The following is a 27,976-nucleotide window of genomic DNA, read 5'->3' on the forward strand; positions in this document are numbered from 1 at the left end:
GAATGCTTAATAACTTTTGCATTTTATGTGTCAGCTACAGTTGTTGTTGTTGTTGTTGTTGTTCTTGCATATGTCTCTTAAACTTGTTTGTAATTTAATTTTAATTAATTTATCAATTAACTGTTAATATTTTGTTGTTGTTTATGCTGCAGTTGCTGAAACTCTAAATCTTGTAGCGCTGCTTGGATTTCTCCATCGACCTCTTAATTATACTATTTAAATGTATTGTTAAATTTAATAACTATGTTTTGGTTAGTTGTGCATTATTATTTGCATTTGCCATTCGTTTTTGTTTTGGTTTAATTCGTAATTGAAATATGCAAATTCAAAACCTGTACTTAATCATTAAGTTGAATATACAAATTTTCATACTTATTATGTATACGCACTGTTAGCTTAGGTATTCTTTAAAATAGTCGTTGTTGTGGTTGTTCATCTTGTTCTTGTTCTTGTTCTTGTATTTATAACTGGCTGCCGTACATGAATCATATATGTATGTATGCTTGTGTAACTGTTTGTGTATCTGTATGTGTGTCTGTCCATCGCACATTACAATTTGGCTTGCCATAAATAAATATATTTTCTTTTTGGTTTTTCGTATTAAACTTCATCGTCTTTGGCAGTGTAAAAATTTAAGTTAATTAATTAATTTCGCGATTTGTTTGATTTGATTTTGAGTTTGAGTTTGTGTTGAGTTGATGAAAAATGTTTAGTTATTGCTATTCGAAAAGTGTGAGCTAAGTATGCAATTTTGTGATGTTGATTTAGTTGTTGCTGCAGCTTCATCCGCAGCTAATCCTCGTCCAGGCTCTGCGAGCGACGTGGCTGCGACTTGGAGACGACCACATACTTGCGCCCAAAGTATGGTGAATCTAGAGATGGGGGGCGATATTAAGGCATATCAGCAGGACTCACAATCTCAGCTCACTTCTCACATCTCACTTCTTGCGCAGAAAGTCTGTGTACTTGCGTGCACGCTTGCGCACCTTCTTCAATGCATTGCCCAGCCGGAATTGCTCCTCGGCCAGGTCGTGATTGCCATAGTGATGGGTGCTCGTGCTAGTGTGTGTGTTTGTGCTGTAATGGGCGTGGGCGTGGGCGTGGGCGTGGCTGTGCGGGTGCGAGAGCTGTGCATGCGTATACTGGCCATGATATTGCTGCTGCTGATGCTCTAGGTGCGAATGATGCAGATGCATGTAACCATCGCCAGCAGGATTCACCGAGACCGAGGCTGGCGAACCGGGTGACATTGGCTGCGACAGCAAATTGTGCTCCGAGGCGGCATCAAAGGAGTCAAAGTGCAAGGACGACGAATGCTCGCTGGTCGTGGAACCGCCACCATCCAAATGGGCGCCAGCAAATTCCTTGGGCAGCTCATCGATGCCCAGCGGCTTCTCAAAGTGCGAATTGCCAGACATGTTGGTGTAATCATAGCTGGGATACGTGTACGGCAGGTAGCCCGCATGATGTGCCTCCGAGCTGACCAAAGTCTCTGCATCCCGTTCCCCCGCCCGATTGTTGATGAACTTCACCTCGTTGGCGTTGCGCTCCTGGCTGCTGTTGAACACAATGTTGATGTTGTTGCTGCTGCTCGACAAATTGATGTTGCTGGGGGACAAGGGCTCTGTTGCTGTTGCTGTTGTTGTTGCTGTTGTGGTCTGAACCCCGCTGGCATTTTGATTTAGATTCGTTTCCTTGCTGGAGCTGCTGGTGCGATAGCTTCTCTCATAGCGCTGGAAGCATTCACCCGCATCGCTGGAGGCCGTGTTGGTTGTGTTAGTGTTAGTGTTAGTGTTGTTGTTGGCATTGTTGTTGCCCTGCTGAAAGTTGTTCTTGTACTGGAACTCGAGTGCATTGCTCGGCTGAAATGGATAGTTCTTGGAATTGTTGAGTACATCGCCAATCGTTGGATTGCCCTTGGACAGATACTGATGGATATCCTCGCTGGTGATTTGCAGATCCTGATCCAGATACGTGTTGCACTGTATGTAGTTGTTGCAACAGTTGTTGAACGTCTCGCCCTCCTGATCCTGATGGAACAACACTGTTGTCGACTCCTCGAACTCACAGTGATAGTTGCTGCCACGTCGCTTCCTTGCCGCTGCCGATGTGCTTGGTCCGTCATCATACAAGGCGCTCTTCCAGCTGCTGTTCTCCGTGTTGCTCGTACGCTTGCGGCAGGGCTTCATCTCCGGCTCCGGCTCCGGTTCCGGCACATGCCAGGCATCCAGTTTGTCCACCGAGGCAGTCCTTGTTGCGGCTGTCTCCGTCGAACCACCCACCGCACCCTCCAGCTCCAATTCCGTGGGCGATTTGCCATCGGCAAGGAAACTCCAGCGTATGGGAGATGGCGAGCAGGCGTATTCCGGCAAATCATTGCTGAGCGCACCCTTCGAGCTGTGGCGCTCCAGAGTGGAACCCCTCGAGGGTGTCATCGTCGACTGGCGTTGCTCGTGCTGCTCCGGAAACTTGCTCTCTGCTGCAATCTGCTTGGCACGATCGAAGATGGAGGTCAGGGAGCCCAGCTGACTGTTGGGTCGACTGGCATTGAGGCCTCGCAGGGATATGGATGTGTAGCTGGGCTGGTGTGCCTGGAGACGCTGTTGCTTGCGCATCGCTGCCGAGGCCGACTTGATGGAGTTGTTGCGACTGAGCGAGGAGCGCGAACCGTAGAGACTCGTGGAGTCCGTTTGATAGCAGTAATCGGAGCTGGTGCAACAGCTGCTGGGACGACGCGACGATGAACCATACAGATCCTCGGCGAAATATTGAGCCAACTCCGTGCGGGATGCACTGCAGCCGGACTTGCGCACCATTATCTCCTGGACCTCGCGATCGGCACACGCTGCATCCTGACAGGCGTTGATCGAGTTGCAGGACACATCGGTGACCGAGCGATGCCGTCGACTGCTGCACACATGACGCGAGCTGTGGTGCCCACCACTGCCGACGGCGGCGGAGTGATGGCTGTGGGCGCCTGGCAAGCTGCCGCTGCCACCAACAGCAGCGACGCTGTGCTGCCGACGTCGACGGCGATAATGATGATGATGAGAGTGCGGCTGTGACTGTGACTGTGACTGCGACTGTGACTGCGACTGACCCAGATGCGAGTGATGGCTGTGCGGTGAAGTGTGGCGACTGTGGTGCGGACTGTGGCTGTGACTGTGCTTGCGTTGCGACTGTGTGGTCTGATGGCAGTGTGGCATGATGGCAACCGTTTCCTGGGATTGGGAATGAGACTGAGAACGAGATTGGGACTGAGGCAGCTCATGCTTGTGTTGCTTGTGCGATGGCAGCGGCGTCTGATCACATACGATATCCTTCTCATAGCTACAATGTACGTATTCGTGTGTTGTGTAACAGGGCTGATGCTGATGTTGGGACTGTGCGGAGGAGGATTGCTGTTGTTGCTGTTGCTGCTCCTCAGCGCGACTCGTTGAATGTACACTGGCAGTTTCAGGAGGTGAGGCGTTCCTCAGTCAAGGCCCGCTGTTCTGGCAGGCAGGTGCTTGCTGACGAAGGTGATGGGGCGCAGAGGCAGCGCTCCGGCCCTGGTGTGTACTTCGGCCGCCGTCTAAAAATCGCTCGGATGCAGCTACAAGCAGCGTAAAAGGCGCCAAAAACAAAACAAACAAAAATCAAAATGATTTTCCAATTAATAGAGCCTCTAAATTTCAGAAACTTTGCATTTTGGATTCTTTTCATTTAGTTCGTTAGTTTTCTGGCTGGATTTAGTATGTTGTTTAGTTGTCTAAAGCGCTAAACAGTGCATGCAAAAAGTACATGCCAATAATACGCATGCGCATAGTTATTACAGTAGAAATCTCTAGAGAAAGTCATGCAGCCTAAAAGAATGAAAGCAAGAGTATGACCTTTATGTAAATTATATGAAGAATGTTAAATGATTTGATAGAGCATTCCAAAATTCACTTTCTAAGCAATTTAGCGAAATTGCTGAGAAAGATTTTCAGTTTCAATTGACAATGATAATGATAATGACAATGACAATATTAATCCCGATGATTTGAGTTTTTCAAGTGTACTTTCAGGCGCATTATTGGCACACTGTGTGTAGTGTATCTTGTATCTGAAAGGTGCGTCGATAATTGAAGATCTGTATTTTTCGATCATGTTTACTTAGCCAATTCATTGTTTTGGTTACTTAAGTTGGTCCCAAGTTCACTTTCACTTGCGTACTATAATAAAAAACAAATAAACAAATGAATAAAAATAATATATATTTATTGAAAGCAGTTGAAAAGCTACAAATTGTTAACATTAAAGAGTGAACCGTCTGCAGTTTGTTATTTAGTTTAGTTTAGTTGGAGTGTGACTTAGTTGCGAAACGAGTATTTAGTTTATTGACGAGCTTGGTGCAAGTGTGTTAACGGTATTTCCAAGCGGCACGCGCGGCATTTTCATGTAAATGCTTTTGTGGCTTTGTGGCGCCCCACGCTTGCGTGGTTTATGCGGCTGTGAATGTGGTTTTAGTGGCTCTTAGGAGTACGAGTACGAGTACGAATACGTTTACGAATACGAGTTGTTCACCTACATGACATTCTTCCGTGCGCCGAGTGCCGGCGAAAGTTATCATCTCGGCCATAGTCAGACTCATTGTAGTAGCATTTGCGATTAGGAACTGGCGTTTGTATATTTGTACCGTAGTTTGTGTAGCAAGCCGCAGAGGAGCCGGCAACACCGACCCCGCCGACCGCATAGCTTGTTGACGTTGGACCCAAGAGATTGGTGCTATCGCTTAACGGATATGGACCCATGCCTTCAACCGTCAACGAGAACGAAGTCGTACCAAAGACTTTAGTATATGTGTTAGGTTCACATGTGTGCGTGTTTTCAAAATTTCAGTTTATGTTGTACATGCATTTTTCGGATTGTCGCCAATGTATTCAGATTCATTTCGCAATTGGTTACATACAGTAGTTGTTGTTGTTATTATTATTTGTGTTGTTGTTGTTGTTGTGTACAGATCCAGTTGATGATTTGATTGGTTTCCAATATTGTTATTGTTATTGTTATTGGCCAATGTAATTGAATTGTTGATTATTTTTGGTTTTGGTTTCGATAAATTCACATTCAAAATTCAATACAATTCGAATTGTTCGAATGAAAATAAAAAAATATGAAATAGTTTAATTTATATTGATTTTTAAAATAGATATACGTTTATATTTATAGTTAAAATCTAATAGCCAACATAAAATTGCTATGAGATACGATAACAAGCAACAGATATTTATATGCAATTGTTTCAGATTCAAATATTTAACTCCAATTGAAACTTTAAATTTTTAGCTGAAATATGCATTTAATTTTCGATATAACTAAACAATTGCATATCACTTTTAATTTAAATAAAACTAAATTCTACGACAAATATTTATAACCATTAAACTAGAAAATGTATTTAAAGTCAAATAATTTACTAAATTTACAGTCATGCCGCTATTTTATACAGAGAAGTCCGACATACACATAAATGGCTTGACATGGTTGATTGTTAGAAAAATAATTGTTTTGCAAATTAAAATCAAATATAAATAGATATGTTTGCTAATTACTCATAAAAAGTATATGATTATGCGTAATTTTGTGTATTATTTTAGATAATTTCACCGTGTCTGTGTGGGAGTGTATTTGTATGTGTGTGAGTGTGTGAGTGTGGGTGCAACACTTCGTATACGCAATGTATACACAAAGGGGACGGATAAAAAATTAATAATGCGACATGTTGAACATGTGTACAATAACTGCAGTAGAACTGTTATATACATGTGTGTGTTAGTATGTGTGTGTAAGCAGTATTACAAGTATATTTCAGTTAGTTTATATGTAGTTTTCAACTGTTTACCTATAAGTCATTTTGAATTGTGTACTATGTTAAATGTGTGTTTGCTGTTTTTGTTATTGTTCTACAACATGGATACGTTAATATGGTATTCGTGTTTGTTATTGTTTTGTTTTGTTTATTGGTGTGTTTGATATTCGACTGAACGAGCAAATTGCACAACAAATAATAGTTTGTAAAATTAAGAACGTAAGTTTGGGATTTTGTATTTGGTATTTACTAATATTTTTGTATAGGTTTTTTTTTGACGTGTTTTATTGATTCTTACGTGAGTCATGTTGGGTCTTCTCCTCAGATACCATCAATGCGGCATGCTCGATGCCAGAATTCATACTTTGTGGCTCCAAGCTATTTGTGCAGTTTAGCATACTCCTGAAATTCGCACACTCTACGATTATGTTTCAAGTGTAAACGTATTTTAAATTTTATTTTTGCAAACTAATGACAGCAATTTCGAGACTTGACTGAACACAGATTCGCGCACACGAAGGTTGGGTTAAAGACATTCAAAGGGGTTAAACGGTGTGTGTGTGTGTGTGTGTGAATGTGCTGTGTGTGTGTCGCTAAGTTTACCTGAGCTGAAAGAGCTAAGAGCTTAAGTTTAACTGGCTTGGAAGTTATTAAGCGCGGCTTAACCAAAAAATCAACTCAAACAATTTAAAGCAAACAATTATTTTTTACGAAAAGAAATAATGTGAATTATAACTTAAAAATACAGATAATATGTAATAAATTAAAGCTAAATAATAATATTAAATCGCAAGTGCTGGCAACAAATACTTTTTCCATCAATTTCATTTGAAAAGTTTCACGAAATTGAGCAAAAAGAGATTTCCAACTGTAGAGATTGCAACCGTTTCCTTGTGCACACATTGAAATCGCAATTAAAGTGGCAAACGACATTGCAACAGTGGCAAAGTGCTGCAGTTGCAGTTGCAGGTGCCTCGCTGCACTGACTGCACTTTATTGCACTTTGGGTCGTGTTGCATTCGAGTCATATTGCGATATCTCAATGTCCATTGTGGAGGTGCTGTTGCCGGTGTTGTTGTCGTTGCCGTTGTCACCGTCCTCACTAAATGGACAAGCAACATAATCAGTGTGTGTTGTATACATATATGTATGTAGGTGTTAGTATATGTGTGTGTGTGTGTCTGTTGTCGTCGTTGTTGTTGTGCATTGTGAGTTTGGTTTAACACTGAAAATTTTGGTGCTTTAAACGAACCAATTTATTTGGAATGAACAATGAGAAAAGAGGACAACAACTCTGGGTGTCGGGATTGTTGAAATGTAAGGGCGCTGCATGAATGAGAAATTGAAATTGGATTTTTGTTTTTTTTCTGTGTTTTTTTTTTTTTTTGTTGAGGTGATATGAGAGACAGAGAGATAGAGAAAGAGTTACAAAACATTTGATAATGAAATATGGCATTTAAATAAGTAGAAGAGTACAATATTTAAATTCATATTAAATAGTTGGATAATTGATATTTAAATTGCTAAATAGGAACTTGTAGTAATTAAATATTTTTTCAACTGTAGTCAGCTGTTTATTGATTGTAGTTGTAATTGTAATTGTAATTGTAACAAAGTAACGAGTAGTACAGGCAAAGTTAAGCAGACATGCCGAAAAAGTATGACACTTTGAGCGCAAGTTTTCATCGAATTGCATTTAGCTTTTTTTTGTTTGTTTTTTTTTTGGGTTTTTTTTTTTGTTAAAATGTACAATAAAGTTGCTTTAGAGTGAACTAATAAAGAACAGCAAAACGAGCTACGTTTAAAAAGAGCGAAACGCTTCAGATTGAAGTTTAATTAATTAAGTTTTGATTTTTTTATTTTTATATGAACTGTTTACGGGTTGTATTTGGTTTTTTTTTTATATTTTTGTTTTCAGTTTCTCTTAGTTCATGCAACTTACCCGTACAGTCTACTATCTCGAAATGTCCTTTTGTTTTAGGCATACATAAAATGGACATGGTTTTTTGTATTATTTTCAATTCGGTCGATTATACACAATGTGCAACAAAATAAACAAGATAAAAATTTTAAAAGTTAATAACTTAGGCGCTGACTTTTGATGCGTATAGCTATACGATCCAAAAATAATACAATACGACATATATGCTCATCGCATAATTAACTTCCAAGTACATAATTAAGAAAGAAAGAGACAGCTTTTGGCTTAGGTTTCGTTTCGGGGTATTGTTTTGATCTTGTTGATAATGTTTTGGATTTGTTACGTTCGTTACGTTACATGAGCTGCTCTGAGAGGTTCTGGTGGATGGGATCTTTGTGAATTGAGAACTAGTTATCAATTTGCAATGAGATGTGTGCAGAGCCTAGAGCTCCAGAATGGGATCTACCCAACATACCTGCCATTGTTGTGACGGAAGAGTGCCAAGATCTCTTCAAAGGTTTTGTTCTTGGTCTCAGGAACCTTCTTGTAGGTGAATATCCAAAATATGGCTAAGAATACGCTAAATGGCAAGAATGTGTAGTTCTCCAAAGCAGTCTGAAATTAGGTATATATATTGAGTAAATTTTATAATTGATTATAGGCTTTTAAACGCACCTTCATGCTGGGGAAACCAATGCCAACCACAAAATTGGCCATCCAATTGACCAACACTGCAATGGCCATGGCACTGGGCCGTGGTCCTTGAGAGAACAGCTCCGCCGTAATCATCCAGGGTATAGAGCCGGGTCCCACGGCGAAGAATACAACAAAGCCGAGCGTCGCCACCACCGAGAGATATGACATCCAGTCGATCATTTCCTGCACATAACCAAAAAACTCCTATACAAAATGCATAGTAATCGCATTCTCGATGATTTGTAGGCTTTTCTTTTGCATTCTTTTTTTCATTTTGTTTTTTTTTTTATCGCTTAACGAACTGTTCGTTGATTTTAAACCAAAACAAATCAAGGAGCTTTCATCATATATATAAAAGTTTAAATCGAAAGTAAAATTATTTAAGATAAACCCTCTATAACTGATCACTTTTATGCATGAGTTGAGCTTATCTCTGGGATATAGTAAGTATATTTAGTAAAGATACTGTAAAGCTTGTTAGATTTGTTAGTTTGATCTTGGTTCTCAAAGAGTTGAATGGTTACCATTTGTTCTCATCGCTGCACTTTGCACAAAACAAACTGTCACTTGAGTTTTTTATCTTTTGCTGTAACCTTTTGAAGAATGCTTAAAGTATAAGTAGTAGAAAATACTAGTATATCTTAAGTAAATAAATTATATAAATTATGTTTAATTTTAAGTCTAATTAATTGAATAAACGAAGCGGCGTGTTGACACATTTGACATTGTGTTTTGTGAGTTTTTTTTTGGGTGTTGGAAGTGACCTCTAAAGCTTATTTCAGCGCGTGTTCTGCTCTAGTTTCAATTTAGCGACAGCTTTTGTACATTTTCCAACACTGTCTAGTGTTTTGCTCATTGCTGTTGGCATTTGGCTGTGTGTGAACTGTTTGCATTTGGTGCCCGAAAACTGTTTTGCAAATTCGTGTGATTTGTATTTGCATTTGAAACTGTGTCTTTTTACTTAAGATTGGATTTAGATATCAGTTGCCCAATTAAGTTTTGAAATTAAAAAAAATAAATAAACAAAAATTAAATTTTTTGCATATTCGTTAAATGATTTGTGTGTTTTTGTGTGTGGGGGCAAAAGCCTGCCAAGTCGAGAATAGCTTTCAAGTGAGGGGCGAGACAATTGCATAAATGAGCTGATCTGTAAACTCGCTCAGTTAAAGCGAAGTCTAAGCTTTCAGAGCAGCAAAGACAGCTTTAAATGCTGGTCCATTAAACATTTATTCAGTTGTGAACTGAATGAGCAGCTCATTTATGCAATAACTTAACCTAGGCACAACATAAAAATAAATATGGTTGTGAAGCAAGTCAAAAATTGTAGAGTAGAGTGCAAAACGGGCAGCAAGCTAACTTGATATGAATATAATAAAAATAGTAAAAATACATGCTAATATTTACATAGACTTAAATATTTAAAAAAATTAACTTATGTTACTTAAAATCGTCTGCTAAGTGCAGTGCATGCATAAATATTAATTTGATGAATGTGCGCCGATTTAAACATATTTTAAAATATTTTATACAAAAACTAATAAATAATGTAGCTTAGCGCTGGCCTATAAATAACATAGTCGTACTAATTTAAACACATAAATGCAATACGATACGATAGAAAAGGTTGGGGGTCAAAAGGTAGCAGTAAATTGATTGCTGGCACAGGCTCAGCTATAAATTCAACTTGTTATAAATTCAAATATACATATCTCACATCAATAATTTATAGAAATACGCGAGGGACAACTGTCATGCCATGTTTCAGTTTTTCTCCTTTTTTCATTTTTTTTGCTAATTTTTTTCTGTTTTGCATTTACTCGGGGACTCATTGGGGGTCTACACAACTTCATGCATAAAATATGTATGTCAATATTCAAATATTTATAAAATACACGCATATATTAAGGGTACGGGTTAGCATTAGTTTCAAAATATTGTTTTATCAGCATCTAAAAACGATTATCAAAATCAAATGCAATAGGCCTAAAAGTATGCAACGGCCTAAAAAAAATAAACTTAAAAGGCAGGCAGATACTTGACACAGCTCGAGACAATATTGATAGGTATATTGATATCTATGCAAAATACTGGCAACCCCTGTACTTGCCTTAATCAGGAATGAAATCGTTATGAAGATGGAGAAGATGAACATGCCGCCCAGTCCATACAAATGCAAGGTACGACGACCTGTACGATCCATCAATGGTATGGAGACCAAAGTCATTACAACCTGAATGTTTAAAATAAATAATAAATATATATTAATCGTTGTAGCTGTGTGCGTAATAAAAGCTTACCATAATGGCGCCAATGCCTATCGTGGCAAACTTGGCGCTCTCCTCAGTCAGTCCGGAGCTCATGAAGAGCGATGTGGAGTAGTAGAAGACGGCATTGATGCCGCTAAACTGTTGACTCAGCTGCATCACAATGCCAATGATCAAAGGCGGACGCAATGTGGGCGAACAGATGAGCTCCATGGTGGATATATGGCTCTCGGATTGTTGAGCACGCTCCTCGGCGCGCATTTCCTCAATGTCCTCATCCACCGAACCGGAGGCGCGCAGGCGACGTAGTGCTAAGAATATAGTCAATTTATTACTCATCGAGAGAGAGAGAAAGAGAGTGAATTATTACCTTTACGCGCCTCCTCCTCCCATTGTTTGGTGATGAGCAAATATCTGGGAGATTCGGGACAAACTGGCAGTAATATTAATTGCAATATTGCTGGACATATGGCCAGGCCCAAAAGTATGGGCCAGCCGTCATTAGTGCCTAAGATTTGTTCAATGCCCAGCACCTGGGATAATAGTAAACCTACAGTCACAGCCAATTGATTAACAGTACCTAAGCCACCGCGTAGATTCAGTGGCGCTATTTCAGAGATGTACATTGGCACCAACGATGTATTGAGACCTGTCAAGAAAATTAGTTGCAGATGCTGTTCGAATTCTTGATAATTCTAACATGACTTACCGCAATTAACACCAATTATAAATCGGCCAAGGAATAACATTTCATAGGAATGACTAACTTTGGTAAAACCCATCAAACAAGCGCCGGAAATACCAAGCACATTGTTCAACAATAGACCACCTTTTCTGTAAATTCGCGAAAGAGATTGAAAATAATAAAATAGAGTACTATAATCAATTATATTTAATGATACCAACCTGCCAAAGCGATTGGCCATCCAGCCACCACTGAAACCACCGAGCATGCCGCCAATGGCAAATATGGAGACTGCCACCGAGTAGAGTTGCTGTATGAACTCTTCGCTAATGTCCTCGCCATAGCGATCCTTGTACACATCCTTCATGAAATTCTCAATATTCTTTTCGGGCGCATTGATGACTCCAGTATTGTAGCCAAATTGCAGCATGCCCAGCACCGCCGAGAATATGGAGTAGGTGAGAAAGAAGGTCAGACCCTGTGCAAAAGGTATGCGAAACAATCATGGGGTTAGTAATGCGCGATTTGACCAACTAAAGGACGGGATTCAGGATGACTGGTTGGGTTTGTGCGGGTTCTTCAAACGCTTTGCAAACGAGTGTGCGCCAGAAATAAAATACTATTCATATTATACAAGTACAGTTGATATGAGGCCAATTAGCTACTTATTTTTAGTATTCTAAATCTAAATTAAAAATAAAATAAAACTATTTATAATAATTATATTTGTATATATATAAACTTGTGTGGCAACTGAAAAGTTGTGGAAACCAAATGAAATAAAACAAAAGTCTGAAAAGAGTTTTTCGAATATTTATTATAATTTGATTAAGAAACAAAACATAATTGTATCCAAATAATAAAGTATCATTTTAATTGTGTGAATTTCAAAGCCGTCTGTGTATGTGGTGGGGTATCTGAAAGTTGTGCCCATGTTTATACAGATATATGTATATATATATATATGGATATTTTATACATATATGTGTATGGAGATGTCTAGCAAAATAGAAAGTTCCATTATGAGCACAACTTTTCGTGTGTCGTATTGTTCGGTTGTGTGTTTGTATTGTGTTGGGTGTTTGGTTTTGGTTTGGTTTGTACATGAATAGAAATGAAATTCAAGTATTTAATTACACAACATGGCAAATAATTTAAGCTACAAACTTGTTCTAAAAGTCTTAGCTTCCGTCTGTGCGTGTGCTCCTCCAGTCTGTCGACATATTCGCGCAGCTCCTCAATCTCCTCCTTGACCTGCTGCACGGTGTCCAGTTCATGTTTGATAGCCACCATGTCACGTTTGACCTAAACACACACACACACACACAGAGAGAGATGGCAAGCAAATCCAGATGAGACAATTTAATACAATTAGAGTCTTGTGTGCTAATTAGAGTAGATGCTGCACTTACCTCAGATACCTCACTCTGGCAGCTCTCCACGGACTTGGTCAGCTCCTGCAGCTGTGTGCGGATTTCGCACAAGGCGACTGTCGTCTCCAGGTGTCGATCGCCTCGCTGCAGTTCATCGAGTTTCGCTGATAGATTCATGCTCATCACGCTAACTTGCTTTTGCAAACTGCAGCACAGTTGCAGCAGTTGCAATTACATATAGCCATCACAAAAAGGGGCGGTATGTGTGGTGGGCGTGGCCGAGTGCAGGTCATATGCGTGCAATGCATACAATTCAATTCGAAGACGTTGCGTGACGTCACGTGCCGACACCAAGTCACGCAAAGTGCCCCCAAGACATTGGTTGTTGTTGTAGTTGTTGTTATAGTTGTAGTTGTTGTTGTTGTTACAGTTCACACATACATTTCGTAGTATACGTATTTGTTTACGTATTTGTAGTCGGGGTTTTGTAACAGTTAAAGAAAATATCAAGCAAAAATGCACTTTAGTTGTACGATAGCTGGAAAATGCCTTACTGGCATTTATATTACGTATACGTATGTGTATACATCTTATTGCATACTATGTTATATGTATATATATGTATATTGAAATACATCTACAGACTACGTAGTTATTTAGCGTATCAACGTAATTTATTTTGTGGCGCAAGTCGCAAGCAAACGAAGGCACAAAACGAAATTATTTATGACCGCTTGCATTAAAATTTACCGAGCTATGCAATTATTGAGGAATGAAGCAACATAAATTTTATGGCTTTGGGCTGCAACTAAAACTCCAAATACAAAATACAAGATACAAAACTCAAAATATAGAGAAAGCACAACTGAAAAGAACACACACAGATTCAGATTCAGATACAAATACAAATACAAATACAGACGCAGGCAACAATAAAGCAGGCAAGAGCTTCAAGTAAACGAAAGGATTTTTGTGTACTTCTTGTTGTCTTTGTTATTGCTATCGTTGTCTTTATTCTTGTTGTAGTTGTTGTTGTTGTGGCTCCACAACGGAAAAGCCAAGCCACTAAGTACATAAAAAGTAAGTTTAAGTAAATTGTTGGCATTTTTCGTTAAGGTTAAGGCAAGAATAATGCAGCAGCAGCCCAGAAATGAAAAGGATAAACGATCCTCGACACACACCGACACATAAATACTCTTGCAGACATGGCTGTTTATTCAAAATAAATGCCTCAAAAATCCAATTAAGATTCTAATATACGCTAGCTAAAATAGATTTACATATTTTCTAACAAAAAGTCCGACTTATATAACAATTATGACGACTGTTTGTTTCTTTTCCACCTCCTAAGGTCAAAATTAATTCAGATTTGAAATCAGAATTGAAATCGTATTGCAAAAAGAAGGCCGTAAATTCGGTTTTGTTGTCGTAGATGCGAGTTAGCGTATAGAACACGAGTAGTAATCACTTCTGTTGTTGTGACCGGCTTAGATTCGACTTTTGAATCTTTACGGAATGCATACAATTTACATTTTCATCAACATGCAACGACATCAAAACAAATAAACGCCCACGTTTTGTGCGTTTTGTGTGTGTGTGTGTGTGTGTGTGTTTGCATTTGCCTTGGCAGGACAGTGGGCGTGGCAGGTGGCCCCCAAAAGCACTATATGTACATAGTGCCTAGTATCTATGACTGAAAGTGAGAAGTGCTTTTTGTTGGTTGAGCAAACAAAACGCGCGAGTGGCGCCCAAAATCAAACAGCAGCAACGACAACAACAACAACAACAACGACAGCGACAACAACAAATACAACAACAACGACGACATAGAGGCAAAAGTTATAGGCGACAGTTGCACATGCTCTATAGGGAAATTGTTAGAGAATGTTTTGCGGGGCAGAGAGGGCATTAACTGACGCTCACAATGCGCATACGACACGTTGGCCGCAAGCCCCAAACTCCCCAATCTTGCCCGCAATCCCCAATCCGCATTCCCCGCCCGCTGCTGACACGCCATGCACTTGAGTTGGCTGCGCATTATGTTAATACGCCTAGGCAGCGAGTTATTTGCAACATGTTGTTGTTGTTGTTGTTGTTGTTGCTGTTGTTGTTATTATTGTTATTGTTTTGCATTTCACGGACATTGTTGTGCCGAGCATAAAAGGATTATTTTATGCATACATCAGCAACGAGCTGCAGCAGAGCCATAACCAAAAGCAGAACCAAAAGCAGAACGAGGCGCATCCTGTGTAAGTTATTGTTCGCCATGAAAACAATTGTTGTTTGTGCATATGTATTGGCATGCATACTCGTATCTCTATCTCCATCTCTATCACATATACGAATGCGAATGCGAATGCGAATAAGAGTATCTGAGCACGTGTCTCCGTCTCTCTATAACTGAATCTCTATCTGTAGCTGCATCTGCATCTGCATCTGTATTTCAATACCTACAAGTATTCATATTTAAGTGTATGTGCGTGTGTGTGTGTGTGTGTGGGTGTATTCGTCTGTCAGCTGCAGGAATTTTCGGTTTTGTGTAACGGATTTGTATACGTGAGCATTTAATAAAATTTCTGCCAATTTCAGTCAGCGTATTGAAATGCTCCAACTGCATCTCCTACTTTTACTGCTGCTGCTGCTTCTGCTGCCTTTTGTATTCATTTAATGCTCTCGGATGTACGCTGGAGGTCCTTTGTCAGGATTGCGCCTGTATGTATAAAATATTATTATACATTTGAGTATTTTGTGCATTTTGACAAGGTACGCGTACAGTCAACTGGAAGGACAGGGGAATGCTACTTAATTTCGGCAACATGGCAACTGTAGTGCAAAAGAAGATTAACTGGAAAACTTACAGCTGGAACTCTGAATTGTCAAAGAAAAAGAATTTCTACATATTTGATTTCATTCTTTGCCAAAGCTCAGCTCACTGCAAGAGTATTTTATTGTACGAGTATTTGCGGCTTGATTTAATTAAAAATGTAACCGCATCAGTCTACTTACACAATATTTTCAAGCTTAAAAAAACAAACCAACAAAAGATCTCGTAATAAGTATAATACACATTTGTACAGATTAAAGTTGTTCAGACCAATTGGCATATGGGACATTCACCAAATGTACGCAATTTTCATTAATTTAATTATTATTATTTAAGTTTTTGTACAACTTTTCATATTCAATTTGCAGTTTCATGTTGAGCTCACGTTGAATTTGTTACATTTTCTCGGATTCATTACACTCTTGTGTTTATTTTGTTTAATTTGCATAAATTAACTCATATTTGAAGTTTTGAAAATTGATATTATTTTTTTTTTTTATCTTTTTGTATGCCAAGCTGAACGTAAAATGAGACAAGAACAAATGAGATACAAGTACAATTACGACAACAAAAATAATTCAACAATTTCCATGGCACTCGCTTAATGTGAATGTGATAGATAAACCAACAAATTAGTTACAAATTTGAGTAGATTGTTGTTTTCATACAATTTTCATTTTGGTGAGAGGACCATTCCGCCAATTGGTAAAAATTAAAATAAAGCTCAACTATTTAAAGGATATACAACAACAATTTGCTTAAATTATAAATAAATTTAATGTTAAATGATAAACCTGAAAATATTGTGTGACTTTTGAAGGGTTGACTGAATTGACTGATGGGTTGTTGGTTTTTATCTTTATTTTTATGTTGTTGATTTTTTGTTTTTGGGATGAAGATAACGCACGACTGTTGAGCTTGGAGTGTGTGGCGAGGAGGACGTGGGGGGAGTGGCAAATGGGCAAGCTAATTATGGCTTTGATGGCATGCAAAGTGAGGGACTGAATGAGTTGAGTGCCCAATGCTGATTGACTGCCTGGACGAGCATTGCTTGTTGTAGTTGTAGCTGTTAGCTGAGTGTAAGCCTCTCTCTACGTGTGTGTGTGTAAGTGTGTGTGTGTGTGTGTGTATCTGTGTGGTTGTGCTTTGAAGTGTGTACAGCGACTTAATGGCACTCGAACACTTTTCGGCATGTCATAAAGAACATAACACACACACACACACATACACACACACACATATACGCATACAAACTGGCATACAGTAAGAGCAGCAGAGGCTTCAGTTCACAGATTGTTGTGGCTGTTCTCGAGTGCTCTACAAAACGCATAAACTGAGTGGTGATGTGGTGGTTATAGGGTAGGTGAAGGGAAGCCATCGCATCGCATACATTTCACTATTGCAATACTCGTATTCGACTGACTCTTTTGCCACAATTATTACAATTAAACAACTAAATTAAATTTTAGGCATATTAATTGAATTTTAATTGTCTGACATGCAATTTCGGTTGATAGATTTCAGGGGGGGGTTGTGGCACGAATTTTGTTATTCGGTTATGCGGAGCAAATATTCTAAATAATTAAGAAATCAATTGAATGGTCTATGAAGTGCCAGATGCAAGTGCACAAGTGAAGGGGAAAGGTTTATGTTACAATAGAGCTAGCAGAGGAAAGAATTGATTAATTGATAGATTGATTGATAGATAGATAGTTAGATAAGCATGTAAATATGTATAGATAGATAAATGTAAGTAGGAAGTAAGTAGTTTGTTTGAAGTATCATAGGTAAATTGCATACTCATTGAGTGGCGTGAATACCAAACCACTTTGGGTGTGGCTTCTACAAATTGTTGTTGTTGCAGTTATAGTTGTTGTGGTGATGGTTGTTGTTGTTGTTGTTGTAGTTGTTATTGTGGCAGGGTAAGGTAAATGACAAGAACAAAGTTATGCATTGAAATTGAATTGAAAATGTATGTTAAACAGTCCAGTTCCATGTATCTCCATCAAAATGAAATGCGGAATGGATCTGTCTAAATATGACATCTCGTCGATAAAGTTTATATTGATAAGAGCATACTTTTTTGGTGCTTGCATAAAATCAAAATTAATTCAATTGAATTGCGTGTATGATTGAATTTTGAAGAGATATACTCGGAGCTCGTTCTATATATATATATTTTTTTTTCACATATGCAGATGATTTTTATGCTCAATTGATTAAAGATTGACATGGAATTTAAATGAGTTTTATACAATGACAATATAATATACACAATTTTACAATATTATTCAATTCATTAAATTTCGTTATGAAATCAATGTGTAAATTTTATACAGCGCTTGTCAAAGCAACAAAGCAACAAAACGAATCAAGCTAATTAACCATTTTTAATTAAACTTATACAAAATTATAATATGCCTAGCCGTTTACAACAAGATAACACATACACACGCACACCAATACACACAGACACACACACACACACACACACACACACTTACGTACACACATAACAAGTAAAAAATGGCAATGAGAGCGTTTGTAATATGTTTGCATTAATTTAAAATATTTGCACTGCGGAAAATAAACAAATTAAACGACAGAAAAAAATGAATACATGAAATGAATACATGGCGTATGCGTAATGTTCGAGTTGTTAATTATTGCTATGCTTTGTTATTTGGATTATTAAAATTAATTTTAATAGTTTGGAATGCTTTGTATATGTACCTGGGTGGCATTGTGCCCATCATTTTGTTGACTCTTTTGTGTGAACACTCCGCCGTTTATTTGATTAACAATTTCTCTCTTTCTCTCTCTTTTTTAGTTATGCATCAAAATACGTTATGCTAAATTAATTTATTTTCACATTTTTTTTTCATTTGTATTCTTTGTTTGGGGGAATTCTTTTTTCAGCAAATTTCTTAAACCGACTTTTGGTGAATGCCGCATGTGCCCGCAGTTGTTGTTTATATATTTTGTTAATACTTTTGTTTTGTTTGTTGTTGTTTTTTTTTATTTTGGTTTTTGGTTTATTTGGGAAGTTGCGCAACAAAAACAACACAACACAAATGCCCTCAATGAATAATTGACATTTTAAGGACACGCGCTGGACACTTAAATGAACATAATTTGCGTAAATCTGTGTGGGGAGTAGAATTATTTAAATATTTGCTCATAAATAATTATTAAATAAAAAACAAATATACAGAGTTGTAAAATTCGTGGAATTTAGTTTATTTGTGCTATCAATTAAAAAGACCAAAGGAAACTCACATTAATTTCATGTGTTTGCCCAAAACATCGACAAGAGTTTGGCAAATACATAAACCAAAATGAAAATGAAAATTAAATTATTTGTTCGTGCTCATATAATTTATAAATTAAAAACTACTAGTGTGTCATTATTGTGTGGAACAAATGCAATATGCATTTTGTAAAAATATATAATTGTTGTTTATTTGTCTAACTAAATGCTAATACTTTATGGCGGACATTTTGTGGCATGCAAATTAAATGACGCATAATGAGGCATTCCAAGCTTGGTTCATTATGTGTTCATTTGATTTGCATTAATGCAACCAAAGCGAACAGAATGGAAATTAGAATAGACTAACTGAATAACGGAATAACTGAACAATTGATGGGTTAGGGTTATCGTTATCATTATCGTTATCGTTATGTCTACATACTCGAGCAGCAATTGGCGCAGTGTGGCCTCATCCTCGCCATGACATCTCAATCTTGACTCGCGGTCACGATCATCACGGCTTGAGTGGCGTTGTCTTTTTGGGGCATAGCTGAAGGAATGACGATACAAACGGCCGTTGTTTATATTCTCACCTCGATAGGCGTCTGTAAGTTTATATATATTTAGAATTATATTGAGAAAGAGATGGGAGATGTGGGCTGGAGAGGATTACATACGTACCTTCGGGTCGCAAGCGAACTGGCGGCGAGGTCAGCTTGAGTTGTGTTGTCGTTGTTGTGGGCGGAGTCTTACGTCGACCACCAAAAACATAATCGTAAGAATCTTCGCTCAAATTGGACACTGGACACGGCAAAGAATAACGAGCAGGCTCATAAGGATTTATGTTGAAGCAAATTCTTTTAAATAGTTTGGCATCTTTTTATTACATTTAACACTGGCTCAAAGCCCAAAAGTTTACTCAAAAGCACAAAATTAAAAACAAATAAACCATTTACATACACACTTTTATGCATAAAAATAAATTCAAAAAAGTATATAAAGAAAGCAACAGCTGTGTGCAACAAAGTTTGCACAATAATTTAGCAATAAAAATACTTTGACCATAATATATATATTTATATAATATTATTATTTCAAATAAAAATACTCCAATGTTAGCTCTTGTTCCGTCCTATTTGTAAAAGTTGTTTATTTATACTCACTCTACATTAAATTATGAACGCATTAAAGCATTTGTTCAATATAATTTTTAGGTTATTTGTCAAGATATGATATCATTATGAATATCATTTTATTTGATTTGTTGTTTGTTGACCGAGGGGAAAAAATAGAAGAGAGCACAAAATTGTTGTAATTTGTTAGCATTTTGTTACTTTGTTTTTGTTGGGTTTGACAGATTTTTGGGGGCATCACAAAGGTAAGTGAAGTGAAATGAGCAACGGCTGGCAAACGTTCAAAAAATGTTTACAAAGCAGCTGCGAATTACATTTTTTTATCGTGTTTTTCTAATAAACATTTTCAAAAAAATCACACACACGACAGCGGCATCAAAACAGAGCAGAGCTAATGCTACTTGAAAAAAGTTTGTATATGGGGAGTTAACAAATAAAAAATGTTTTGATTTTTGTTTTAGTCAAAAAAGTTGCAAATACAAAGAGCAAGCAGAGATAGAGGACATTGAGAGCGACATTTAATTAATGGACGACTGTTTGACAGATTGGTTGTATGTTTGTTATGTTTTGAAAGGGAATCCGATTGATTGATTGATTGATTGATTGACTGAATGAGTGCGGCGAGCGCAGCTGGAAAATTCTAAACAAAGGTATCAAAAAAATACGTGTAGCTGTAACGCGTTGCGGCATGTTCGGAGTGTGAGTGTGTGTGTGTGTATTGGAGTGTAAGCCAAAACGTGTAGTCTAGTGTAGAGTGTGGAGTGTTGAGTGTTGTTCTATGCAGGTAGTATTTGAATGGAGTCGAAATTGAAAATAATATACAAATAGCATCAAATACAACGGCAATTATGTTGGCAAGCAAATCAAAAATCCAATCTATACATCAATTCAAGTGGAAATACTTGAAAAATCAAATGATTTCTTTTTTTTTTTTTTTGTGCATACGAATAAAAGCTATGTACAGATATATATTGTATATCCATATAAAAAATCAAATAAAAATTGTTTAGTTAACCACAATCAAACAAACTGATAAAAAAAAAATGAAAGGAACAGAGAATTGGAGAAATTGAGAAATTTGGTTCGTTTGGCACCTGGAAATACGCTCAATGGCTGAAGCACTTGGGTGGAACGCAATGGCGGTGGTAGTGGTGGCAGCTGTCCAAACGGATCTTGATCGTTTGAAATGGAAGACGTTGGCGGCGAGATCATCGATATATCACCATTGGTCGCCATTTCATTACTGTAGCCAGCTGCAAGAGATGTCATTGTTGTTAAAAGCATTTTACACCGCAAACATTTCAATATTTTTAGGGCATAACATACAACACACGGCACGGCATACAACAAAAGGTGTCACAGAGCGCCCAAAGCAAAAAAATGTGATGTGGCGCCATATTTCGCACATACATAAATTGTGTGGCAAGTCCAAAAGGCAAAGGTAAAGGCTGAATTGGTGGCAGCTGCAAGGTACGCATGCATGAGTGCATAGGCAAAGCTTTTAGTCCACACACACACACGTACACAATCACAAAATAACCCTCCCTCCCACACACACATACACACACACACACACACACACTGGCTGCAAAGGATTGAAAGCCGCAGGAGCAGTGAAGCAAGCAGCCGCATATGTGGCTCTTCCTTATGTTTGGCTTAGTTCCAGGAATGGGTCTAGGATGTGGGTTGAACTAGGAATCGGAGATGGAGTCGGAGTCAGAGTCCTGGGCACGTTGCGTGCCTTTGCATAAAATAGATTTCATTTTGATTCGCTTGAGCAGCAACACAAGGATAACTTCAGAGAAAACGAAAGAAAACATTACAATGATGGCAACGGCAACTCGAATGCCCTGTGGCTGATATCATTTTATGGAAATAGCAAGCACACTAACTATAACAAGCTAAGTTCTGCATACTAAATTCATTTAATAGTCAAATCAATCTTTGGTCCAAACTTAAATTTGCCTCAATCGCATTTGAATGTTTTAAATAAACTACGAGAACATCGTAAATTGCCATCGAAGATTGCCAGAACTAAATGGGGGAATTTAATGATGCCAAAAGTAATATATCAATTATTTTCAAAAACTATTTCTTTGATTTTTGTTTTCCTGTTGAAATTTATGACTTAGATTCGCATAACTTATGAGCAGAAAGACGTAATAAAATTTTATTTGATATCATCAAATTAATATTTGTGATATGATCAAGATTGAATGACCATATCTAACAATTTTTATAGCACATCAGAAACCTTGGCATACCCTTTCTCTGTGGCAGCACAATTTGCATTGCTTTCAAGCTTCTTCTCTTCTCTTCTCTACTTTTTTTTCTTTTTTGGCACACACAAGTTTTAGGTAGGCTTAAAAAATGCCTCGCTAGCTGCGATAAATGTGCCAGTAGTCAGGTTCTTGTTGTGGTTTGCTATGGATTCCGCAGGCCATCACTTGAGCCTTTACACACACAAACACACACACACACACTCACACTATAACAACAAGAAGAAGGACGACAGCAACACGTGCAGCTTTTTGTACTGTTCGGTATTTTGAATTTTTATTATTTGCAATTTGCGTTAATGTTGTGGAAAAAAGCATGTGGCTGTTATGGCTGCTGGCTTTAGCTATAAGCGTCGTGTGTGTGTGAGTGTGTGTGTGTCTTTCTATGGCATATTGAATGGCCATTTGTGCTACACACACATACACGCATACAATCACCCGCACAAGCACACGCACACGCACACACTAATGACCTTTTCATGGCCGACTGTCGATGAATGTAAGAAATGTGCGCAAATTATGGAAGGATCAGGCGTGTATATCCCTTGGCAGTTGTCGTTATTGACAAAATGATTTGTAAACATTTTGCGCGTCATTAGCTGCAGTCATTGCCATCGGTTGAAAAGTCTGCAATGGCATTTAAGCATTTTCGAATTTAACAGATTAAAATCATGCATGCATCAACATTACTGCCCTCTCTCTCTCTCTCTGTCTCTCTTCTTCTATAGTGGCTGGGTACAGGAAACGCAGTCACCTGGTTAAGTTCTTTTGCTGACACTGCAACTGCTTCCGGCTTCAATTGCATCAATGGCCAAGCCACAAGGCAGCAGGAGTAACCGACCATGTAGGCCAAATAGAAGTCAAGTCCCCGACCCACGAGCCACTGTCAACTGATGTGAAGAGTCGCCTCAATCTCCACATGTGGCATGCAAATATTTGCTTAAATTTCTGCTGAGGTTAAGTTTTTTGTTTGTTTTGCCTTTGCATCAGCAGCAGCATGAGGGTGGTGGGGGTGGAGTAGGGGGTAATGTGGATGTGGGTAAATGCAGCAAGTTGATGACAGACATTCAATGGCCTGTATGATGCTTCTGTCTGGGCAGCTGCATCCATCCGCATGCCTGACTGGATTCCCTGCTTCTGATCTCCATCCCCTCACCCCTCAACCCTTTGTCCACCCACCTCTCTGCTGACATAGAAAAATAGTTGTGGAAAATGGCAGCGCTGCGTTTTGACTGCATGCCAAGGCCTCAACAGCAGCAGCTTCAACTCTGACGACGATGCTGATGACGCAAGCAGTACATCAGTGTGTGTGTGTGTGTGTGTATCTATGTGAGTGCATTGAGCAGTAAGTCATTTGAGAGTGTATGTGACTTTCAGGCTTGGCCATTGACAAAAGTTCTCTGCATGCGTCCTTTGCCCTGGCAGTTATGAAAAGTGGCCTCCCATGGAGCAGCTCCTCCCCTCCCCTCCCCTTCCCTCCCCACCGCCTCCTCTCAGACTCTTTGCCGTTAGTTTTTAATAATTGAAAATTATGCAATCAATCTTTGTGCATGCATGTGTGTCTGTCTGTGTGTGTGTGTTTGTTTGAGTGCTTTAGTTGACTGGGGGCGCATATTTCATTGCATACTTTTAGGCATTGCAATCTGCTTATTTGTATTATTTATATTAGATTTATGCACCTTCAAACAATTGCGTGTTTCTCTGTAAGTGTGAGTGTGTGACTCGATTCAATTTACTATCGACCTGCAACGATGATTTTATGCAATTATTTAAGCACTGCTCGCGGATGTTACATTCGTAAAAATTAAACAATCAACAGCTTCTCTAACACGATAAATTTTTTGAAAGTCTATCGAGTTAGTTTAATCGATTTTCGTGAGAAATCGCAGCTCAACTCAATTTATATTTTATTCCATTTTTTTAAGGACTTTTCGAAATCTTTAAACTGTCATAACTTTGTCAAATCTTAACCGATTTCCATGCGGTATATCAATTTTTTCATTATTTGGCTTCTATTCTTATTCTGTATCAAAATTGGAAAATTGAATTTTTCTTCCATCACTGTCCATTTTTTCCATACCCTTCCCCTTGACAATTTTTTAAGAAGTTCAAACTGTCATAACTTTGTCAAATCTTAACCGATTTCCATGCGGAATATCAATTTTTTCATTATTTGGCCTCTATTTTTATTCTGTGTCAAAATTGGAAAATTGAATTTTTCTTCCACCACTGTCCATTTTTTCCATACCTTCCCCTTGACAATTTTTCAAGAACTTCAAACTGTCATAACTTTGTCAAATCTTAACCGATTTCCATGCGGAATATCAATTTTTTCATTATTTGGCCTCTATTTTTATTCTGTGTCAAAATTGGAAAATTGAATTTTTCTTCCATCACTGTCAATTTTTTCCATACCTTCCCCTTGACAATTTTTCAAGAACTTCAAAATTTCATAACTTTGTCAATTCTTAACTGATTTCCATGCGGAATATCAATTTTTTCAATATTTGGCCTCTATTTTAATTCTGTGTCAAAATTGGAAAATTGAATTTTTCTTCCATCACTGTCAATTTTTTCCATACCTTCCCCTTGACAATTTTTCAAGAACTTCAAACTGTCATAACTTTGTCAATTCTTAACCGATTTCCATGCGGAATATCAATTTTTTCATTATTTGGCCTCTATTTTAATTCTGTGTCAAAATTGGAAAATTGAATTTTTCTTCCGTCACTGTCCATTTTTTCCATACCATCCCCTTGACAATTTTTTAAGAACTTTAAACTGTCATAACTTTGTCAAATCTAAACCGATTTCCATGCGGAACATCAATTTTTTCATTATTTGGCCTCTATTTTTATTCTGTATCAAAATTGGAAAATTGAATTTTTCTTCCATCACTGTCAATTTTTTCCATACCTTCCCCTTGACAATTTTTCAAGAACTTCAAACTGTCATAACTTTGTCAATTCTTAACCGATTTCCATGCGGAATATCAATTTTCATTATTTGGCCTCTATTTTAATTCTGTGTCAAAATTGAAAATTGAATTTTTCTTCCGTCACTGTCCATTTTTCCATACCATCCCTTGACAATTTTTAAGAACTTTAAACTGTCATAACTTTGTCAAATCTAAACCGATTTCCATGCGGAACATCAATTTTTTCATTATTTGGCCTCTTTTTTTATTCTGTATCAAAATTGGAAAATTGAATTTTTCTTCCATCACTGTCATTTTTTTTTTCATATATGTATTATTAAAATAGTCGATATATGTTTATCGATTTTAATATTTCGATGTTAAATTCGATCCACACTTTTATATTACATCATTTATAGAAACAATAATTTATTTAATCTTGATAATAAAACTGGAAACTTTTCTCTATTAATTATTATCATAATAACAGTAAGCATTTTCATTTATAGCTACTTGTTACAGAGTATTTAACAGTCAAGTCAACTTGACATCTGTATTCATTAACTCGTTTTGCAGACGTTTTGAAATTCTTGGCAAGCTTTCAACGCTGTGGCATAAATAAGATTCTATTCCATTGAGCAAATTACTATGAATAACTTGCAGAGTTTTTAACTTTTCACAAGTCATTGCTTAACTTCTTTGCATTTTCCGACAGTTCATTTTATTAGCTTAATTTTTGATTTGTCTAAAAACTTGAGCAATGCACTCTCACACTCTTTCAGTATATTTCTCACTCGCTTTCTTGCTCTATCTCACACTTTCCGTTGAACTCTTCCACTATTCTGTATCTCCCGGCGCCTGTCTTCAATCAAATTAGCAAGTAAAATTGAAATCTGATTTATTCATGAGCGCAACTAACCATTTTTTGAGATAAGAATAATTTAAAATTCAATTAACTAACGCCCCCACCATAGACACTCACACACACACACACACAGACTCAGACACACATCAGCAGTCAGAAACAAAGCGAAATTCCGCTGCTTGAATTAGTTTTTTGGGTTGGAGTTTGTTACACTAAGTAAAACTGAGTGTGTATTGTCTTGGGGCTGCATTTGCATTTGCTGCTTCATTTATTCAGTTGCGATTGTGAATCAATGTGAGTGTTGTTGCAAAACCAATCGCAAATATGCGCTCAACTCACAAACTCACGAGTCTTTTGTCTTGAGCGCTTGTCAACTAAATGCCGTTGATTAAATGAAACAAAAGCCGCACACAGACAAGTGAAAACACACACACACACACACCTGCGTTGAATGCAACCACAGATCTATTAGTTATTGTCTGTCTGTGTGAGTGTGAGTGTGAGTGTGTGTGTTCATTAATAGGCTTTTGTATTTGTTAACCACAAAATGATTGCTGCTCAAATGCACTTGAATGTGCCATTGTTGTTATGGCCATGTTGGATTCCAAACCGCAAAATCCTTTATTATTTCGTTGGCTTAAGCCAGAAAACGCATGTTACACTTACACATACATACATACATATATATATAAATTTAATACTGTTTGCAGTTCAAGTCAACCGTTGATTGCAAGTGGGGTGCCAGAAAAGAGGACCAAAAGAACGCCAGCTATGTGAGCACGTGTCTGTGGGCGACACTTGACAATCAGCACTCAAAACAGATGGAAACACACACTCTCACACAAACACAACACTCTCTCTGAATGAGTCTCTGTAAAGATGAAGGCTTGGCTTGGCTGCTCTGACGCTGGAGCTTTCAAAAGTGAATTGGTTTTCGACATCGACGACGTCATTGTCATCCTATTGGTTCTGGGTCTTGGCCTGGCTCTGAGTCAGAGTCTGCTTCAGACCAGGGTCTATCGCTTGTTACTGTCCTGCCACTCGGTTTTTTTGTTCTGCTGGCCACGTATTGGCAGTGCGGACAGCTCCTGGCAGACACACACACACACACACACACACACATATACACTGGACACTCGCTCCTCTTTGTTGTCATTAAAATCATTTTCCTTTTTTTTGGGTAAGGACAAAGTTTACACGTATTATCGACGCTGTTTATTTGTCAACATGCGGCTATATAAATATATACACTACGTATTTTAAAAATCACATTCATTAAGTTGCAGCACATGTGGCGTATGATTAATTTTATGCTGTCGTCCGAAAGAAGTCAACATTGCAGTTGCTGCTGCAATCAGATGTTGCAGTATCTGCAAAAAAGTTGAGGGCATCGCTTTTACGCTTCAGCTGGCCATTTAGTCAGAATGAGCTGTCAGTTGACACATTATTAAAATTACTTGAGTGCTTGTCGAAGCTGTCACTCAGCGCGCGTGAGTTTTATGTGAAATATATTACGCATACGACGCATTGAACGATCAAAAGGAACGCGCAAAAATAATATTTTCAACGATAAGGGTCATAAGCACATCGTAAATTAGTAAGATGAATTTCTGCCAGTTGTCAAGTTGAGTTTTTATTTATGTAAATAATGATAATATTAATAGTAAACTAAGTATTCCATTTGGAACTTTGCTTTCCACATTTTGCTTAGAGTAACACATTTGCATTAGTATTAAAAAAAATGCCATTAAAATAGCGCAAGCACTCACACAGTAATAAGTTGACTTTTTTGTAAAAACTCACACTTGGAAAGCTATTTATTATACGAAAGTATGTAATCTGTACTTACCGTTGCACATAGGAAAGCCATTTCGTTGCCAGTCCAGGGCCAAAGGAGTGAGTTATCATGCGTTGCTGCTGCTGCTGCTGATGT

General features: G+C 38.0%; 2 protein-coding genes and 1 long non-coding RNA gene across 5 annotated transcripts; all 3 read right to left on the reverse strand.

Moving 5' to 3' along the window:
* Window positions 1–129: 129 nt before the first annotated feature.
* LOC117787006 (glucose transporter type 1-like) lies at window positions 130–19,645 on the reverse strand. The gene is made up of 15 exons (XM_034625441.1): window positions 19,531–19,645; window positions 19,292–19,454; window positions 12,812–12,977; window positions 12,567–12,704; window positions 11,621–11,877; window positions 11,424–11,548; window positions 11,085–11,363; window positions 10,748–11,025; window positions 10,558–10,680; window positions 8,430–8,633; window positions 8,230–8,369; window positions 6,132–6,235; window positions 4,549–4,813; window positions 3,085–3,330; window positions 130–2,943 (listed from the first exon to the last, which is right to left on the reverse strand). Exons 3-15 carry the CDS (start codon window positions 12,953–12,955, stop codon window positions 939–941), a joined length of 4,308 nt encoding a protein of 1,435 aa, XP_034481332.1. The 5' UTR covers window positions 12,956–12,977; window positions 19,292–19,454; window positions 19,531–19,645; the 3' UTR covers window positions 130–938.
* LOC117786513 lies at window positions 18,417–27,976 on the reverse strand. Of its 2 annotated transcripts, XM_034624812.1 has the most exons (4): window positions 27,893–27,976; window positions 19,531–19,650; window positions 19,292–19,454; window positions 18,417–18,741 (listed from the first exon to the last, which is right to left on the reverse strand). In XM_034624812.1, exons 1-4 carry the CDS (start codon window positions 27,900–27,902, stop codon window positions 18,717–18,719), a joined length of 318 nt encoding a protein of 105 aa, XP_034480703.1. In that variant the 5' UTR covers window positions 27,903–27,976; the 3' UTR covers window positions 18,417–18,716. The 2 variants fall into 2 exon arrangements, with proteins under 2 accessions (XP_034480703.1, XP_034480704.1); XM_034624813.1 differs by lacking the exons at window positions 18,417–18,741; window positions 19,292–19,454; window positions 19,531–19,650 and adding an exon at window positions 20,064–21,235 and having other exon boundaries at window positions 27,893–27,952.
* On the reverse strand, window positions 22,307–27,165 carry LOC117786514. 2 transcript variants are annotated; one of them, XR_004617635.1, is made up of 2 exons: window positions 27,153–27,165; window positions 22,307–22,470 (listed from the first exon to the last, which is right to left on the reverse strand). It is a non-coding gene; the product is annotated as an uncharacterized LOC117786514 (long non-coding RNA). The 2 variants fall into 2 exon arrangements; XR_004617634.1 differs by lacking the exon at window positions 27,153–27,165 and adding an exon at window positions 26,873–26,886.

Source organism: Drosophila innubila (genome assembly GCF_004354385.1).
Source record: "Drosophila innubila isolate TH190305 chromosome 3L unlocalized genomic scaffold, UK_Dinn_1.0 0_D_3L, whole genome shotgun sequence".
NCBI classification, from domain to species: domain Eukaryota; kingdom Metazoa; phylum Arthropoda; class Insecta; order Diptera; family Drosophilidae; genus Drosophila; species Drosophila innubila.